Source organism: Scyliorhinus torazame, chromosome 8 (genome assembly GCF_047496885.1).
Source record: "Scyliorhinus torazame isolate Kashiwa2021f chromosome 8, sScyTor2.1, whole genome shotgun sequence".
Classification (NCBI taxonomy): Eukaryota; Metazoa; Chordata; class Chondrichthyes; order Carcharhiniformes; family Scyliorhinidae; genus Scyliorhinus; species Scyliorhinus torazame.
In genome coordinates, this window is record NC_092714.1 from 260683356 (window position 1) to 260701208 (window position 17853).

A 17853-nucleotide genomic window follows, 5' to 3' on the forward strand; every position below is an offset into this window, starting at 1 on the left:
GTGGTGATGCCACCTTGAGTGTCCTGACTGCCCATTGGTTGTGTCCTATTCTGAGTGTTCATTGGTTGCATGTTTGCATATCATGACAGTTAACTGACCCACAAAACCAACCGTTTTTCTGTCTCCAATTGACAAAATCATGCCACACCTGCCCTCTAAGACGACCCAGCCCTGAATAATAATGGACATCACCACTGCGACTGCCGCGACCAACCTGCCCCTGTGCCAAATTACTCACCGTGATGCCTGTGTCGATCTCGGTATTCGGAGAGTCTTTGGGGGTCTCTGTACAGGTGATTCATGGCCACGTCATCCAGGCTGTAGTGTTGTAGTGGAGGCGGTGTTGGGTGCAGCTGCCCGTTTGGCGGGTGAGGTAAGCCAATGTTCGGACTGTGTCGCTGGGCAGGGCTAATAGTGCACACCCGCTTTGCTGGAGGGTCTCGCTCAAAGCCATTCTCTTTATTCCTGAGGAGAGAGGGGAGAACTTCAGACTCAATCAAAGCTTCTAAGGGCAAAACGTCCCTAGCCTGCAGGCTTAAAAATGAAATTGATGTATTGCTGAAAGGAGGGACTTGTTGCCGATTTCTCATCTTGCATGCACCATGATAAATACAAGAATGCCAAATTTCAACAATCACAACTATTTATACAACAGGAGAAAAGGGTGCTGATTGGTCGGCAAGTTGACTCTGATTGGCTGAGGCATTGCCATGGAAAAAGCAACGGGAATCTATTGGCTCCCAAGCTCCTGGGCAATTCAAAAAAAGTGAAAGTTTTGAACATATTTCTTTTGTTTGAGGAGAACGGGCTCCTGCAAACGGATGAAATTTTAAATTTGACATTCTTGTGTTTGTCCTGATGGGTGCAAGGTGAAAATCTTCGGCAGCATGTTTCTCTTCTTGACCATACGGAGGTTTGGAATTATCAAGCGACTTTTTTTTAATTGATTTAATTTATGCCATCAAGATAGATATTGACCAGTGCACCAGGTAAAACTTTCTTTAGTATCGTGCCGTGGGATCCACCTGAAAAGGCCCAGGTTTCACGTTTCATCTGAAAGAACACAACTCCAGCAGTGCACCGCTCAGCACTACACTGAAGTGTCAGCTATGATTCTCTTCTCAATTCTCGAAACATTGAACACATGATCTTCTGGCTCAAAGGAGAGAGTACTACCGCTGAGCCACGATCGATATGGTGGCGGCACGGTGGTTAGCGCTGCTGCCTCACAGTGCCTGGGACCCGGGTTCGATTCCGACCTCGGGTGACTGTCTGTGCGGAGTCTGCACGTTCTCCCAGTGTCTGCTTGGGTTTCCTCCGGGTGCTCCGGTTTCCCCCCACATGCTCCGGTTTTCTCTCGCAATCCAAAGATGTGCAGTTTAGGTGGATTGGATATGCTAAATTGTGGTTATAGGGATGGGGTGGGGGATTGGGCCTAGCTTGGGGGTGCTCTTTCAGGAGGTCGGTGCAGATCCTGAATGGCCTCTTTCTGCACTGTAGGGATTCTATAATACATTTTGTTAAAATAAATTTAGTTTACCCAATTCTTTTTTCCAATTAAGGGGCAATTTAGCGTGGTCAATCCACCTACCCTGCACATCTTTCGGTTGTGGGGGTGGAACCAACGCAGACACGGGGAGAATGTGCAAACTCCACACGGACAGTGACCCAGAGCCGGGATCGAACCTGGGTCCTCGGCGCCGTGAGACAGCAGTGCTAACCACTGCGCCACCGTGCTGCCAACTCATTAACTAATTGTACAGCTAACCCATACATGACTGTTGTCAATACTAAATATTTTTTGCAATTATGGTACTATTTTCCGAGATCGGCGAACCATTGGAATCTCTGCTCACAACGGCAGGGGCTAGATCTCGCCGGGTTGAAGGGCTGGGAAATTCTGGCTCGAGTGTCTGACTGCGAGGGAGCCACCCCCCATGAGGCTGCAGGCAAACATGACACTAGTCTTTGTTGGGGGATCTTGGGAAGTCACAAGACAGCCATGTCAGTCCTGTTAAATCCCTGAGCTATGACTAAATTCTGTGGGGGGGGGGGGGGGCCTCAGGGAAAATTGGTCTCAACTGGCTCATGAATTAACCTAATTGACGTCCCATCGCCAAATTGAATTCCCGTGTTGCCCCCCCCCCCAAAAAAAAAAACTTAATTCCGGACAGAATCAGACTTGTTTGACCACTCCCATCTGATTCTCCCAGCACCCCCCCCCCCCCCCCCCCCCCCCCAACTGCCCGGCACACTTTTGTCACGTCGGCTCCGGCAGGTTCGGCTAAATTTCCCAAGGCCCCTTTTATCTCTCAGATGGGCCAATAATATCCCATTGCACTATTTCAAAGATAGGGGAGTTGCCCCTGTGATCCTGGCCAATGAGATCACATACGACCCACCAGACCCGATTTATAGAAATCTGTTTTTTATATTTGATGGGGAGGGCACCTGCACAGTGCTGATGTGTGCAACTTGAGGTCTGTAAACGTTTTTGTAAGTATGAAGTGATATTTAGTCCTCAAGCCCAAAATGTACATCAGTGCAACTCCAATAGTTACTGTTATGATAAAGATAGTCTGCCCAATCTCGGCAAGCTTCTGGTATTTCTGTTTATGCGTTAGTCATCCCATTGGAATGCCAATCTCTCCCGCATCATCCCCCGGCCGTCCACTCCCTCCCACTCCATCCCCTGTTGGCACATGGCTAAATCTGCTTGGAACAGATCCAATCCCACTTAATTCTCTCACCACTTGAAGCAGTGGCAGGAGGTGCACGAACAGATCATGCAAGGTCTCACTGGGGCGGCTTCATAAAAAGGATCTTTGCAGGATCACTGCAAAGCACACAACACTCCAGGAACTCGCCAAGGCTCCTCAGGCAGCACCTACCAAACCCACGACCATTACCACCTAGAAGGACAAGGGCAGCAGATACCAGGGAACCCCACCACCTGGAGTTCCCCTCCTAGTCACTCAGTCGAAAATTAATGAAGCAACATTTATTGATTTAGGTTTTTCTTTTTAAAAAAACACATTCTGGACCTTTGCTATTAGTGATAATCCAAGGGACAGCATGGCGGCGCAGTGGTTAGCCCTGCTGCCTCACGGCACCGCGGTCCCAGGTTCGATCCCGGCTCTGGGTCACTGGCCGTGTGGAGTTTGCACATTCTCCCCGTGTGTGCGTGGGTTTCGCCCCCACAACCCAAAGATGTGCAGGGTAGGTGGATTGGCCACGCTAAATTGCCCCTTAATTGGAAAAAATTAATTGGGTACTCTAAATTTTTTTTTAAAACTTTTGCCACCCTTTACAGTCTTGCACATTTGTGCCCATTCCGCTCTGGGCGTCACACTTACTCCCCGTCACATTTTAAACGGTCACATTCCTGGCCCACTGCTCACAGTCGGATCTGCGGAGGATGTAGCAGTTTTTGTAGGTCGGGTTGTACCTTTCTGGGCTGCTCCGCTTTCCATTCTCATTGACCTCCAGCAGGTCTGTTGAGTTGACGGGGGACGTGGCGTTGGCATTCAGCAGCAGGTGCTCATGCTGTGCCAGATACTGAGCCGGTGTTTGTTTCGCAGAGCGGGCACAGTGTAGTAGCTCCCTCTGCAGCAAAGGCAGGTTGGCCTGTGAAAACAAAAATCACACAAGACCTCGTCACCAATTCCAAGTACCAACCATTATTTCGACTGTATCAACTACAACAACATGCGCAGTGGTTAGCACTGCTTCCCCACGGCACTAGGGACCTGGGTTCAATTCCGGCCTCAGGTGACTATGTGTCTGGAGTTTGCACGTTCTCCCCCTATCTGCGTGGGTTTCCCCCGGGTGTTCCGGTTTCCTCCCACAATCCAAAGATGTGCTGGTTAGGTGGATTGGCCAGGATAAATTGCCCCTTAAAGAGTCCAAAAATGGATAGGTTAGGTTGGGTTCCGGGGATAGAGTGGGGAAAGTGGGCCTAGGTAGTGTGCTCTTTCAGAGGGTCGATGGAGACTCGATGGGCCGAATGGCCTCCTTCTACCCTGAAGCGATTCTATATATCATCTTTAACACAGTAAAATGTGCCAAGGTGCATCATCAAACACTGAACCACTTGAAAGAAATACTAGAAATACTAGGTGAAAGAGGCAGGTTTTGGAGAGCTTGTTAATGGAGGGACTGCAGGTAGAGAGCTGAAGAGTTTTAGGGAACGAATTTCAGAGCATAAGACCCGTGGCAACTGAAGGTAGAATAATGACTGAAGGAGATATATCAGAGGCCAGAATCAGAGAACCTAGTGCACTGTAGGAGATTATAAGAATAGAGAGGGATGGGGCCATTGAACACAAGGACGAGAATTTTCAAATTTGTCAAACGAGGAGCCAATGTAGAGTCACGAGCAGAGGTTGTCTTAAATCGAATGAATAAATGCTAATTTCAACTCAGAGGAACGCAACATCTTCAGGTGAGGATTTAACATACTTTCTCCCTATTTTTGTATTTCTCTCGTGCCTTATCCTAATTGCACAGAATGTAGCTAGTGTATGGGGTGGGATAGTCTGGTGGTTACGTTTCTGGACAATAACAGAGTGTCTCGTACAAATAATTCAAATCCCACTGTAGAAGTCTGATATCATGGAATTGTCATTGAAAACCCCAACATCTGGCGGCATGTGGCGCAGTGGTTAGCACTGGGACTGCGGCGCTGAGGACCCGGGTTCGAATCTCGCCCCTGGGTCACTGTCCGTGTGGAGTTGGCACATTCTCTCCATGTCTGCGTGGGTTTCACCCCCACAACCCAAAGATGTGCAGGTTAGGTGGATTGGCCACGCTAAATTACCCCTTAATTGGGTACTCTAAATTTTTTTTTTTTTTTTTAAAGAAATAAAACCCCAACTTGTTTGAGGAATAAAACCTGCCATTCTCACACCAATGTGTTTGAATCTTAAATGCCCTTTTACATGGCCTAACAAGCCACAGCAAAGTGTTGCCAGAGATTCAAGAAGGTCCATCACCACATTACTAAAGGTATCTAACGATGTGCAATCAATACATCGCAGGCTAGGCCACAGCAAGAATATTATGCCCAGTCCTTTAGGAAGGATGTGAAGGTCCTGGCGGGCAGTTAACACCTGCCACCTCACAGGTGTTCAATTCCGGCCTTGGGTGACTTTATGGAGTTTGCACGTTCTCCCCGTGTCTGCGTGGGTTTCCTCCAGGTGCTCCGGTTGGGAGGACCCCTGGTGGATTGGCCGTGCTAAATTGCCTCTTGTGTCCAAAGGCGTACAGGTTAGGTGGGGTTATAGGGATAGGGCGGGGGAGTGGGCCGAGGTAAGGTGATCTTTCGGAGAGTCTGTGCAGACTTGATGGGCCGAATGGCCTCCTTCTGCTCTGTACTGATTCTATGGAAAGCTGCAGAGGAGATTTACTAGAAATGTTCACAGATCTCTGAAGGTTGCCACTCAAGTGGATAGAGCCGTGAAGAAGGCTTATAGTGTGTTAGCGTTTATTAACAGGGGGCTTGAGTTTAAGAGCCGCGGGGTTATGCTGCAACTGTACATGACCCGGGTGAGACCACATTTGGAGTATTGTGTGCAGTTCTGGTCACCTCATTATAGGAAGGATGTGGAAGCATTGGAATGGGTGCAAAGGAGATTTACCAGGATGCTGCCTGGTTTGCAGGATAGGTCTTATGAAGAAAGGTTGAGGGAGCTAGGGCTTTTCTCTTTGGAGCGGAGGAGGATAAGAGATGACTTAATAGAGGTTTATAAGATAATGAGGGGGATAGATAGAGTGGACGTTCAGAGACTATTTCCGCGGGTGGATGTAACTGTTACAAGGGGGCATAACTATAAGATTCAGGGTGGGAGATATAGGAGGGATGTCCGAGGTAGGTTCTTTACTCAGAGAGTGGTTAAGGTGTGGAATGGACTGCCCGCTGTGATAGTGGAGTCGGACACTTTAGGAACTTTCAAGCTGTTATTGGATAGGCACATGGAGCACACCAGAATGACAGGGAGTGGGATAGCTTGATCTTGGTTTCGGACAATACTCGGCACAACATTGAGGGCCGAAGGGCCTGTTCTGTGCTGTACTGTTCTGTGTTCTAAATGGTTTCCACGGCATTAGGGATTTTAGCAACCTGGAGCTTGCTGCCTACCAGTTGATGCAGCGATGATCAATAATTTCAAAAGGAAATTGGATGTGCAATCGAGCGAAGTGAAGTTGCAATACTCTAAGGATAGGGCAGTTCAATGGGACAGGTTGCATTGCTCCACAGAAAGCCACTATAGACTCACTTGTGTTCGATATGATCCCAGTTTTTGCCCCCGATGTTATACCTGGAAGTTATTTCCATATACTAATTTCGCTATGTATGAAAAATCTCCTGCGACCGCTCCTGGATTTACCCACTTTTGGCTCAAAAGTTGAAAACTAAATTTAAATCACTTTTCAGGAGCTGCAGCTGAGTGGGTACCAGTCTTACCCCTGGAGCTGGAAGGCTGTGGGTCCCAGGTCCCATTTCAAAGTGTTGGGTCCCTCATCTAAGCTGACGTCCCAGTTGCAGTACAGAGAATAAGCACCACTGTCGGAGGCGCTGTCTTTCAGGTGCAACATTAAAGTGACGCCCAACCACCTTCTAGGGAGGACCCAAAAGATTCACGGCACTATTCCGAAGACGAGCCTGGGAGCTGCTGCCAGCGTGCTGGCCAATATTTACCCCTCAACCAGCAGCAATGAAACAGATTATCTGTGCATCGTCACTTTGCTGCTTGTGGAATTTTGCTGTGTACAAATTGGCTCCTGCAACTGCGACATTACAACATTCCGGCACTTCAAAGTACTTCACTGGCTACAAGGTATTTGAGGTTAAAAAAGGTGCTATACTAATGCAAGTCTTTCTTCCTTTCTTTTAGGGTTCCGAATTAATCACACCCATAATATCACCTGCCACCTATCTCAGCAAGAAATGAGAAAAGCTAAAACAATGTAATTTTTTATTGTGAGGGGAATCGATTACAAAAGTAGGGAAGTTATGCTTCAGTTGTAGCGGGCATTGCCGAGTCCACATCTGGAGTAGTGTAGAGTATTGGTCTCCTTACTTAAAAGGAAGGGCGGTAAATGCTTCGGAAGCCGCTCAGAGAAGGTTTACCAGACCAATATCAGCAATGGGTGGGTTGTCTTAGGAGAAGGTTGGACAGGTTAGGTTCAGCATCCACTCGAGTTTAAAAGTGCAAGAGGCGACTTGATCGAAACCGTTAAGATCCCGAGGGGTATTGACAGGGTGGGTGTGGAGGGAACGTTTCCTCATGTGGGAGAATCTAGAACTAGGGGGCCACCGTTTAAAAATAAGGGGGTCGCTCATTTAAGACGGAAATTAAGAGACTTTTGTTCTCTCGGAGGGTCGTGAGTCTCTCGAATTCTCTTCCTCAAAAAGGCAGTGGAAGCAGTGTCTTTGAATATTTTTAAGGCAGAGCAAGATAGATTCTTGATTAACAAGGGGGAGGGGGTGAAAGGTTATCGGGGGTCGGCAGGAAAGTGGGTTGGAGTTTACAATCAAATCGGCCGTGATCTTGCTGACTGCTGGAGCAGGCTCGAGGGGCCGAGTGGCTCCTGCTCGTAATCCGGGTGTTTGATATGGTCACCTTTCAGATTGCCGCTTTCTGAACCGGCTTGTGATTTAAGTACACACAGCTTGCAGACAAAATGTTCAAGTAATGATCTTCCCAGTCAGCAAAGACTAGATGCTGAGAGGAGGGATGTGTCCTTTAATTACTAACCGCGATTCCGCCATGCAAACTGTCTGATTAGATGAAGCAGAAGTGGATGCTTCACACGTTACCCCCTTGCAATGTGCGGCGTTATCGAACAGCACTGAACTCCAGCTACGAGGCAGCCAACACGATAGCACAGTCATATTTTTTTTGGACCACAGCCTGTGTTGCCAAGGGTAGCCAGAAGAAAAAAAAAATGAAAGATCTGGCTCGCTCGTGTCTTGTGATGACAGCGAAATCTGAAACACTAACACACTCCCAGTAACAAACCAATCAAGTGTGTTAATGTGCAATAAAAATATCTTCGTTTCCTAGGCGACGGGGACCTAGTTCCCACCGCTGATTCATTAGGAAGGGCTGCATTACATAGAATTCAATAGCGTGTGAAACGCAGAAGCCGCCCGTTCGGCCCAAATGGTCTACACCCCCGTTTATGGTCAAGCTTACGGTCGCCTGTCCTAACATCGTCTTGTGTGTGGGGGCAACACGGTGGCGCACTGCTGCCTCGCGGCGCCGAGGACCCAGGTTCGATCCCAGCCCCGGGTCACTGTCCGTGGGCGTTTGCATATTCTCCCCGTGTTTGCGTGGGGAAACCCAACAAGATGTGCAGGGTAGGTGGATTGGCCACGCTAAATTGCCCCTTAATTGGGGAAAAAGAACAATTGGATACTCTTAAATTTATTTTTTTTAGCCCCTGTAGCTTGGTTCCTAACTTTGCTGATATTGGGACATTATCACATTAAAGGTGCTATACAAATGCAAGAAGTTATTCTGGCTCTACATTGGCCTTCTCTCACCCTTCTTCAGCTCGCCCTTACAGAATATCCTTCTATTCTTTTCTCCCTCATGTACTTATCCAGCTTCCCCTACAATGCACCTATACTGTTCATCGCGACTACTCCCAGTGGTAGCGACTTCCACATTCTCACCACTCTCTGGGTAAAGAGTTTTCTCCACAATTCCCTACTGGATGATTTAGTTTACTCAAGCGACTGCCATCGCACAGTGGGATCTTGGACTGCTGCACAGCGGAGCATCCGCTGCTGTGCCTGATCTTCCACAGCACGGAGCCCTCCTCGTGCCTCGGTGGGCAAATGGAGTCTTACACGACGAGAAGCCTTACTTGACCTCAGGGCTGCAGGGAGCTCAGCAGGGGATGCTGGCACTGATTTCAATGCCCCCGTACCGAAAAGGAGGGGTTAAAAAAGCAAACAAACAAAGGCCTCTGCTGCAGAGGAGAATCTAATGGCTCTCTATGCATGTCTGGATTCAAGGGGAGGGCAGATTGGACTTGGTCAGGTAGTCCACTGATGTCCACTGGCCAGAATAGTCATTTGGTAATGCGTTGAGTATGATACCTCACTATCGGATTAGAGAGAATTGAAGTGAACCTAAAATGAAAAGGGTGTACATTGTGACACAGGTATTTATTTTAATTTGTCATTCAGAGAAGCAAAATAACAGTAAATAATCGCATTATGTCAACAATTAGCTTTAGTGTCAAATTTTGATTGACAACGTGCCTATGAAGTACTTCAAGACATTATACTACACTAAAGGTGCTATATAAATGCAGGTTGTTGTTCCAGATGAACAAGAAATGATTGGGGGTGATTTTCAACCCGCGCTCGTCATGAGAGAGAACGGTGGAAAATCTGGAGCGAATCGGGAAATGCAATTCTCTCCAGAGAGATCTCGTTTGCGAATGTTCCCCGCCATCACGCCAGCGACATCACAGAGTTCGCGGCCACAAGAGGGCGAGAAACTCATTTTAATGGTTTTGAATGAGTTCATTACCCAGGACCCCACCACGCAATCCCCCCCCCCCACTTCATTCAAACCACGCCGACTGCTTTTTAAAAACGAGATTCAGTCGAGGGGGAATCTCTTGGGGGCGGGGTGTTGGGGGTGGTTAACGGCAAGTAGTGCCCCGGGGAGGAGGGAGGCCATGCAGGACACTGCCCCCTGGCACAGGTTGGCACTTACAGATTGGGGAAAGGGGGCGGCGTTAGGGCCATTTAGGGGCTGTTTAGCACAGGGCTAAATCGCTGGCTTTGAAAGCAGACCAAGGCAGGCCAGCAGCACGGTTCAATTCCTGTAACAGCCTCCCCGAACAGGCGCTGGAATGTGGTGACTAGGGGCTTTTCACAGTAACTTCATTGAAGCCTACTTGTGACAATAAGCGATTTTCATTCATTTCATTTTCATTGAGGGGAGAAAACGTGCAGGCGCAGGGCGGGCTGGGAGCGAACAGTGAGGGGGTGGGGAAATGCCATTGATATTTCTGTGGTGTGGGAGAAAGCCCAATGTTTGGGGGTGGGTGCAGTGGTGGGGGGGGGGGGGGTAATATGCAGGGGAGAGATCCTCATGTTTGATGGTGGGGGGGGGGGGGGAAAAGAGAGAAAGTGCAGTTCTGATCAAGGCGTCCTTTAAAGATGGCTTCTGATCTCCATGGAGCCATCCTTGCCGTTTCTATATAATAATGTAATAATCTTTATTGTCACAAGTAGGCTTACATTAACACCGCAATGAAGTTACTGTGAAAAGCCCCTAGTCGTCACACTCCGGTGCCTGTTCGGGTACACAGAGGGAGAATTCAGAATGTCCAAATTACCCAACAGCACGCCTTTTGGGACTTGTGGGAGGAAACCAGAGCACCCGGAGGAAACCCACGCAGACACGGGGAAAACGTGCAGACAGTTAACCAAGCCAGAAATCGAACCCGGGTTCCTGGGCTGTGAAGCAACAGTGCGAACCACTGTGCTACTACCAGGCCCCCACCCCGGCAGACTGACGGCAAAAACCACACCCGCTCATTTTTTTAAATTCAGAGAGGCTCGATACCTGGAATGAAAACTGGTTGGTGCAGCTGGAGAGCTGCACGCCGATTATCAGTCAGAGCCTGGCGCCTTGAAAAGACATAGCAAGATCCCGTTCATTGTCTGGAGAGGGTGCTGTTGGGAGGGTAATATTATCCTTTTAAGTTTTTCTTGCGTTCCTATTAGATTTCTGATTGGCAATAACATGGGGGTAAAAGGTGTCCAATCAGCCATGAGAGTACTGAATGACAGAACAGGCCTGATGGGCTGAATGGCCAACTCCTGTTCCTTTGCTGGGAGTTGATGGTGCGGAGAATGTCAGGGTGGAAGTGAAATAAACACACACACACACACACACACACACACTTGGCGAGATCAAGGACAATTAAAGCTGCGTATTGTCGATCAGAATGGGCCGCAAAGTCTGACTGGTGCTAATGTCAGCAGTGGACCCAGTAATTGAAATGGTTTCCATTATCTTTGCAGCGAGCAATTTGCCATACTGCAGATTGGAATGGGAGTCGGAGGGTTACATTAATGTAATGAAAGGCAGGCTGAAGCGAAGGCAGTTACAGCTGCTTCCCGTCATTGAGGATTCAACTCAAATATCCAAACACATATGCTCCCTGTCATTTACTTTTCCCTCGGAGGGCGGATGCTGTAGCGTTGAGCGGAAAAAAAAAATCCCGTTCGAATGATTGCCACTAAGTGATATGGTGCCCATATGGTGTGCAATACAAAAAAAAAAGGGGGTTTGCAGCATGGCTTCACACTCATGCTCTGCAACAGACAACAGCCCCTACCCCCCCCCCCCCCCCCCCACACCTTAACACCACTGCCACTCCTCCCCTCCCACCCCCTCCTCAGGAGAGCAACTCCCATGATAAACACCACTCGGTCAAGACGGCATCGAATAGCTAGACTACAGGAATAAAAGAGTATCCCCTGGCTAAATAAAATTGAAGGCACTCAAAATTACGTTATTAAAAAAAAAGGAATCAGAACAGCAAAGGGTAAAACGAGGCAGGTTTTTGAACAGTAAAGGAATAAAAGGTGACGGCGAGCGGGCGGGTAAGGTGAGCTGAGTCCACAAAAAGATCAGCCTTGATCTTAGTGAATGGCGGAGCAGGCTCGAGGGGCAGATGGCCAACTCCTTCCTGCTCCTAGTTCTTATGAAATTGAATGAAATGAAAATCGCTTATTGTCACAAGTAGGCTTCAAATGAAGTTACTGTGAAAAGCCCCTAGTCGCCACATTTCTGGCGCCTGTTCGGGGAGGCTGTTACGGGAATTGAACTGTGCTGCTGGCCTGCCTTGGTCTGCTTTCAAAGCCAGCGATTTAGCCCTGTGCTAAACATTGGTGGAAATATCTGGAAGCTTCTGAAGAGAGAGTAGCGTTTTCAATCGATGGTGGGTTTCGAATCAAAGGTTTCTCTTTCTGACAGGTACATTATCGATTATCATCATTTTCCATACATTTTTTGAAATAAGATGATAATAGGAACAGGAGTAGACAATATACCCCCCATCCCTGCACGCCCCAAGCCTTCTCCCCTGTTCAATCAGATCATGGTTAGTCTTCTCCCTCACCTCCATTTTCCCACCTTATTCCCTGATCGCCAGATTCCCTTAAGGGTCCAAGAATCTATCGATCTCAGTCTTGGATATAATCAACGTTCTAAGCAGCCACTCTCTTGAGGAAGAGAATTCCAATGGTTCACAAATCCCAGTGACTATCTCCCCCCCCCCCGCCCCCCATCTCGGTCCAAAATGGCTGCCCCCTTATTTTGAGAATGTGATACCCCCAGTCGCAAGAAACCGGATTTCCAACAAATAGAAATGCTAAGGCTGTGGAATTACCAGCCGTTAAGGGTCATTTGGGTGCAATTAGTTCCAAACTCGTTTCTAGAAGCTGTGAATGATTGCCCCTCAGGTTCCAGGTGTGTGGTGTGTTGCTGAGGGAGAGAGACAACCAGCACAAATGCAAGGCCTGAGCTCTTTGAGAAGGGCTGCAGAGAAGTTCATGCCAACGTGGGCTCAACAATTCTGGGTGGATGCATATTCCTGGATGTTTCATCGCCTTCAACCACCTCGAGTGGGCAAACAAGCTTATCTTCACCCGCTCCGATACTTCCATTGAACAAAAAAAAAGCTTGAAAAGAAAATGAAACAAAAATACACATTTCTAAAGGTTTTTGCTGCTGGGTGTTGCTCAGAGCGGTGTCCCAGGGGATTAATCTTCAATTCTTGGAGACTCCGGGTCAATCCGGAAAGATTGGCAACTCTAAACCCCATGGAGTCAGTTCAAGGTCCTGAGATTGAGCAAAGCCAATCGTCAGTGCGATTTTTAAAAGAGGGACTGCGAGGTGGAGGCCTGTATTGCACAGAAGGCTGAAAAACAAAATTAAAGTCGAGAGGGAGAAATAGCAGTTTTCCTATCCTCCGTTCCTGCTATGTTACAGACGGACTGCTGGGCTACTGATGAAGTGGCCAATTTTGTTTCCGACTGACCCTAGACAATGGGGCAGCAAATTGTGGAGGAGTCCAATCCACTCCTTGTGATGAATGTAGAAATTTCAGATGTATTTGGTGCTGTAAGGGTTAAAAGCCTGGGTTAGTGTGTGTGGCTGCTGCATAAGTGCTTTTAAAAATCCTGGTTTGCTAAACAGCTAGGCTTTTCAGAGCCAGAGGTGCAATTAAGGCATCGTAAAAGTTTGGGCGAATGGACTTCTATTTAGTTTAAGAGGATTCCCTGGGGAACAGATAATTAGAGACATAGGGCGTGATTCGGTGGACTATGAGTTAAAGTCTGCTGAATGGCGTGTTTAGCCGAGTTTTTCCCGGCACCACCAGTGCCACGAAACATCCCACTGTTCAACAGCACTTCGCCGTTTTTATTGGCCTCAGGGTGATTCTCTCTGCCAAGGCCACATTGAGGGATTTTCTGCGGGCGAGTGGAAAGGCTCCGCGCAGATCCGGGTGCCATTTGTCCGGCTGCCCCGATCCTTCCCCCTCGGCTATTTTTGAACTCCCCCAACCTTGGAAGGCCCCCGGGAACCCCTCGCCCCCCCCCCCCCCCCCCGCGCTACCTGACAAGGCTCCCCCGGGCCCGATCCCTGGCACTGCCCACCTGGCATCTGGGCAGCACAGGCCTGGCACCCTGGCAGTGCCCGTGACACCCTGCCGTGCCACCTGGGCATCCTGGTAGGTCTACGGTGGCACTGCCAGAGTACCAGTCTGACAAAGCCAATGTGTCTGCCTCTGGGAGAATCAGGGTGACACCCTGCGAGAAGGTTTCTGAAGAAATACAGCCAGAGATTGTACATTATTCTGACCTGGTGTCCAGTCTCTGTGTCAAAAGGTCTCTCTTTCTCAAAGTGGAGTATTCAAGATCTCTCTGTACAGCAAGTATTCCCTGATTGCCAACTGCATTTAAAAGTGGATTGGAGATGATTTTGTTGTTTGAGTGGAAATAAAGATAGCAGTTAAGGATTATTGTGTCAATGTATTGATTAGCATTATTTAAGGGGTAATTGCAAGCTATTTTCTTGTGTGATGTTTGAGATGTTTTAATACAGTGTTAGTGATAAAGTTTGTTTTAATAAACCATATCCCTATTTTGTGTGAAATCACTCCTGGAGCGAAGAATCTTTTCCTCACAGTCTTACAAAATTAAAATAAAATATTGGGACTTCTCTCCCGTATCCTAGCCACTGTTGGGGTCTGGTCTGGGATCGTAATACCCGCAATCAGCAGGGGGAGTTCCTCTCAATTGTCACGTCGTAACATCAATTAGATTGAGATCAGTGGACCCGTGCTTCAGCGAGATGTCCAGCTTGAGACGTCCTGGGAAGAGTGGCACAATATCACACTGGCCAGCCCATCTAACCCATTGGACCGCTCAGCCTGTTGCATGGAACACGGACATTTAGGCAGATTGGCGGTGTTTAGTGCATCATTTCCACCCAGGAGGGACTAATCAGATATCCCCCAGAGAGCAAATCCCCCAACAGCTCTACTTATGCAGTAGTGAGAGTCACTGCCATACATTCATTTTCCGAGATGAACATATTAGACATGTTAAAGACTTAAGACCATGAAGAGCCTATTCCCCCAGTGGTTCCATTAAAAAGGAGCTCTGGCTGTCACAGTAGATCTCATACAATTGCCACTCCACATCACACTTTGCATTAAGCCACTGATGAACAAAAACGTCTGCCGTTATAATGACCTTCATGTGAATTACAAATACCAGCTCTGCAAAGGGGAGGTCATTATTAACTTATATATAAATCTTTATTTTTAATTACTTTTTAAAAAAATTTAGAGTACCCAATTAAGGGGATATTTAGCATGATCAATCCACCTACCCTGCACATCTTTGGGTTGTGGGGGCGAAACCCATGCAGACACGGGGAGAATGTACAAACTCCACACGGGCAGTGGCCCAGAGCCGGGATCGAACCTGGGATCTCGGCGCTGTGAGGCAGCAGTGCTACCCACTGCACCACCGTGCCTCCCTTTATATATAAATCTTAATATCCGTATGTCCAGACACCACACATTCTAACAGTTGTAACAGAATGTTGCTGAAACAGAAATGAGAAAGAAAGCCAATAACTAACCTGGAGCACAAAATTTACAGTTGAAATTGTCATCTGATGAATCTCAGCAGTGAACAGGCAGTAGGAGTTAGTTGGACGTGCCCGTTTAAGACCCACAGCCTTAAAGGGACAGCTTAGGGTTACCAGTTAAACATCCAACCCACTGAACAGCTGTGTAATAACACTGGATGTTGCAAATCTCTTTGCCCTTCCTCGTTATTCTGCTTTACGTTTTCAAACCGGTGGACCGAGTCAAAAGTTTTTTTTTGTGGAATTCTTTTCTCGGGGGATGGTGTGAAGCAGATGTGGGCCCCGAGACTATTAACGATACATAATAGGTGTCCTCAAGAGACAGGTTCCCGCACAAGGTGCAGCTTTGCGACTGAACAAAATACTGAGTAACGAAAGAGAGAGGAGTAACAAGGGAGTACTAAGATACCAGTAAGCATTGGGTTTTCCTGCATAATTTTTTCAGGAAACCTCACTGTCCCTTTAAAAGAGAAGTTCCTGTCATAAAGAGATCTCTAAAATGGAAATTGCTTCAAGATAGGATTGTTGTCCCTCTAGGATTGGTCCCGCATCTCCAGGAATTAAAAGGTTAACTTTGCAGGGGGAAAAAAAATCATAGGGGCATCAAAAAAAAAAAAACATTTTCTTCCGTTTTATTTGAGTACTTTCGTTCAATTTGTTATAAAATCATCAGAAAGGGGTTGAAAGATTTTTCAGACAGTCAAAAACCGTCCGAGTGGGTAATGAAGATTCTGCAGGTTTTCCAATTGGTGTGGGAACATGGGGCGGGATTCTCCGTTTCGCCGGCAGCCCGGGGGTTTCCCGACGGCGTGGGGCTGCCCCACAATGGGAAACCCCATTGACCGGCCAGCGTGACGGAGAATCCCGCATATGGTGTGTCACCAGGATGGATGCGCGAGGTGTGAGCAGGGGGACAGAGCAGTTGGGAGGCAAGAGGTCCGGTGATAAAACCTCCCGCAATACGCCTGGAGATGCCAGCCCTCCCTCACTCAGCCCCACACACACCAGCTGCCTGTGCATGAGTATCACGCAAAGAGCAGGAAACACAGTAGAAAATAATCATTTTAATCAGTCTGGCCAACGAGTCAAATCCAGGGTATCCAATTGGGTGATAATTATGGGAGTTCTTAATGGTGCTTATGTGTTTTCTTTATAAATTTAGAGTCCCCAATTATTTCTTTTCCAATTAGGGGGCAATTTAGCGTGGCCAATCCACCTGCCCTGCACATCTTTTTGGATTGTGGGGGGCGAGACCCACGCAGACACAGGGAGAACGTGCAAACGCCACACGGACACTGGCCCAGGGCCGGGATCGAACCCGGGACCTTGGCGCCGTGAGGCAGCAGTGCTAGCCGCTGCGCCACCGTGCCGCCCTCCATGGTGCTTATGTTGAGTGACAAATGACAATGACGATAGAAACAGAAAATGTTGGTAATACTCAGTAGGTCAGACAGCATCTTTGGAGAGAAATCCAAGGGTCATGGATGTGAAATTCTGCTGCGTATTTCCAGCATTTTCTGCTTTTATTTCAGATTGCCAGCATCTGCCCTTTTTTGCTTTAGTATCAATGACGTGTTGGATTCCCCACTCCCACCCCTCCCCCCACCCCACCAAAAATATTGGGCTCTCACAAGACAATGGACGTTAAACAGGAGGAGACTGAATTACCTTTAGAAATGGAATTACAAAGGGACGCAGTGGGAAGTTTGTTGCCTCTTGCAGCTTGGAGTGGAACTCTTCAATGGTCACAGTCGAGTTCTGGAAGGGTAAGTAAAAAAAAAAAAAAGGTTTTATTTAATGTCAGCCGGGTGTTTCCAAGTGAAGCCATATCATCAGGTCAGGGAGGATTCACCTTTTGGAGCAAAGCTCCCAATATCACCTCTCCCACTAAAAGGACAGTTTTATGTCCATCGAGAATAGGTGACCTGGTTGACCTCAACATTTGGGGTTCGGAGCTATCAGACAATGGGATGCACCGACTAAATCAGCACTTTGAACCCAAACCGACAGGCCAAAAACTAACCAGGTTAACGTTCGAAGTCTGTGTAGAGTGGCTTTTAGGGGCTATTTTTAGTTCCGAAAATGAAGAGTTGGGGTGTTGTGTTACCACTAAAGCAGCCCATAACCAGAGGCTGCAAAACGCCACTGAAATCGCTCGATTAATATAAGGGCAGCTGAAGAACCAATTTCCTTGTGTGGTGAAAGATAATGCGAAACACTGAATCTTGGCAGGAGCACTTATCATTTATTTCAAATAACGATGAACTGGTTAACAATTCACAAAATGCATTAGTCATAAAAAGAAACCTTGCCTGTGTTAACATAAGGGGTTGACAATGGCTGACCAGTTTTTTGGCTGTGACTGTTCCCCAGACACGAGAGAATTCCTGCATAGTTATTTCTAGTTCAGTTAAAAGTTCAATCAACCGAGGCCATATCTAAATTTATTTCAGAACAATAATCCCATCATGTTAAAATCAACTAGGTTGAAGCTAGAAACCTTGCTTGGCAATACATTAGAATCTGTGATAATTACTGTGGTTATGATTGTCAATGTGCCCAATGTATCTGGAAGCAACAAGTGAAGCACATGCAGGATTAGCATCGATACATTGCTCCAACATTAAGCAAAAACAGATGGATAAGT

General features: G+C 47.5%; 1 protein-coding gene across 4 annotated transcripts in view; it reads right to left on the bottom strand.

The window, feature by feature from the left end:
• Positions 1-17853, bottom strand: part of LOC140428579 (protein CBFA2T2-like) — a 181102-nt gene that overhangs the window by 21883 nt on the left and 141366 nt on the right. For 3 of the 4 annotated variants that reach the window (XM_072515212.1, XM_072515211.1, XM_072515214.1), the window contains 3 exons: positions 16875-16964; positions 3449-3627; positions 239-465 (listed from right to left, as the gene is read on the bottom strand). In XM_072515212.1, coding sequence (XP_072371313.1) covers positions 239-465; positions 3449-3627; positions 16875-16964 — 496 coding nt within the window. The remainder of the gene's footprint in view (positions 1-238; positions 466-3448; positions 3628-16874; positions 16965-17853) is intronic. The other variant, XM_072515213.1, reaches the window with a different exon arrangement.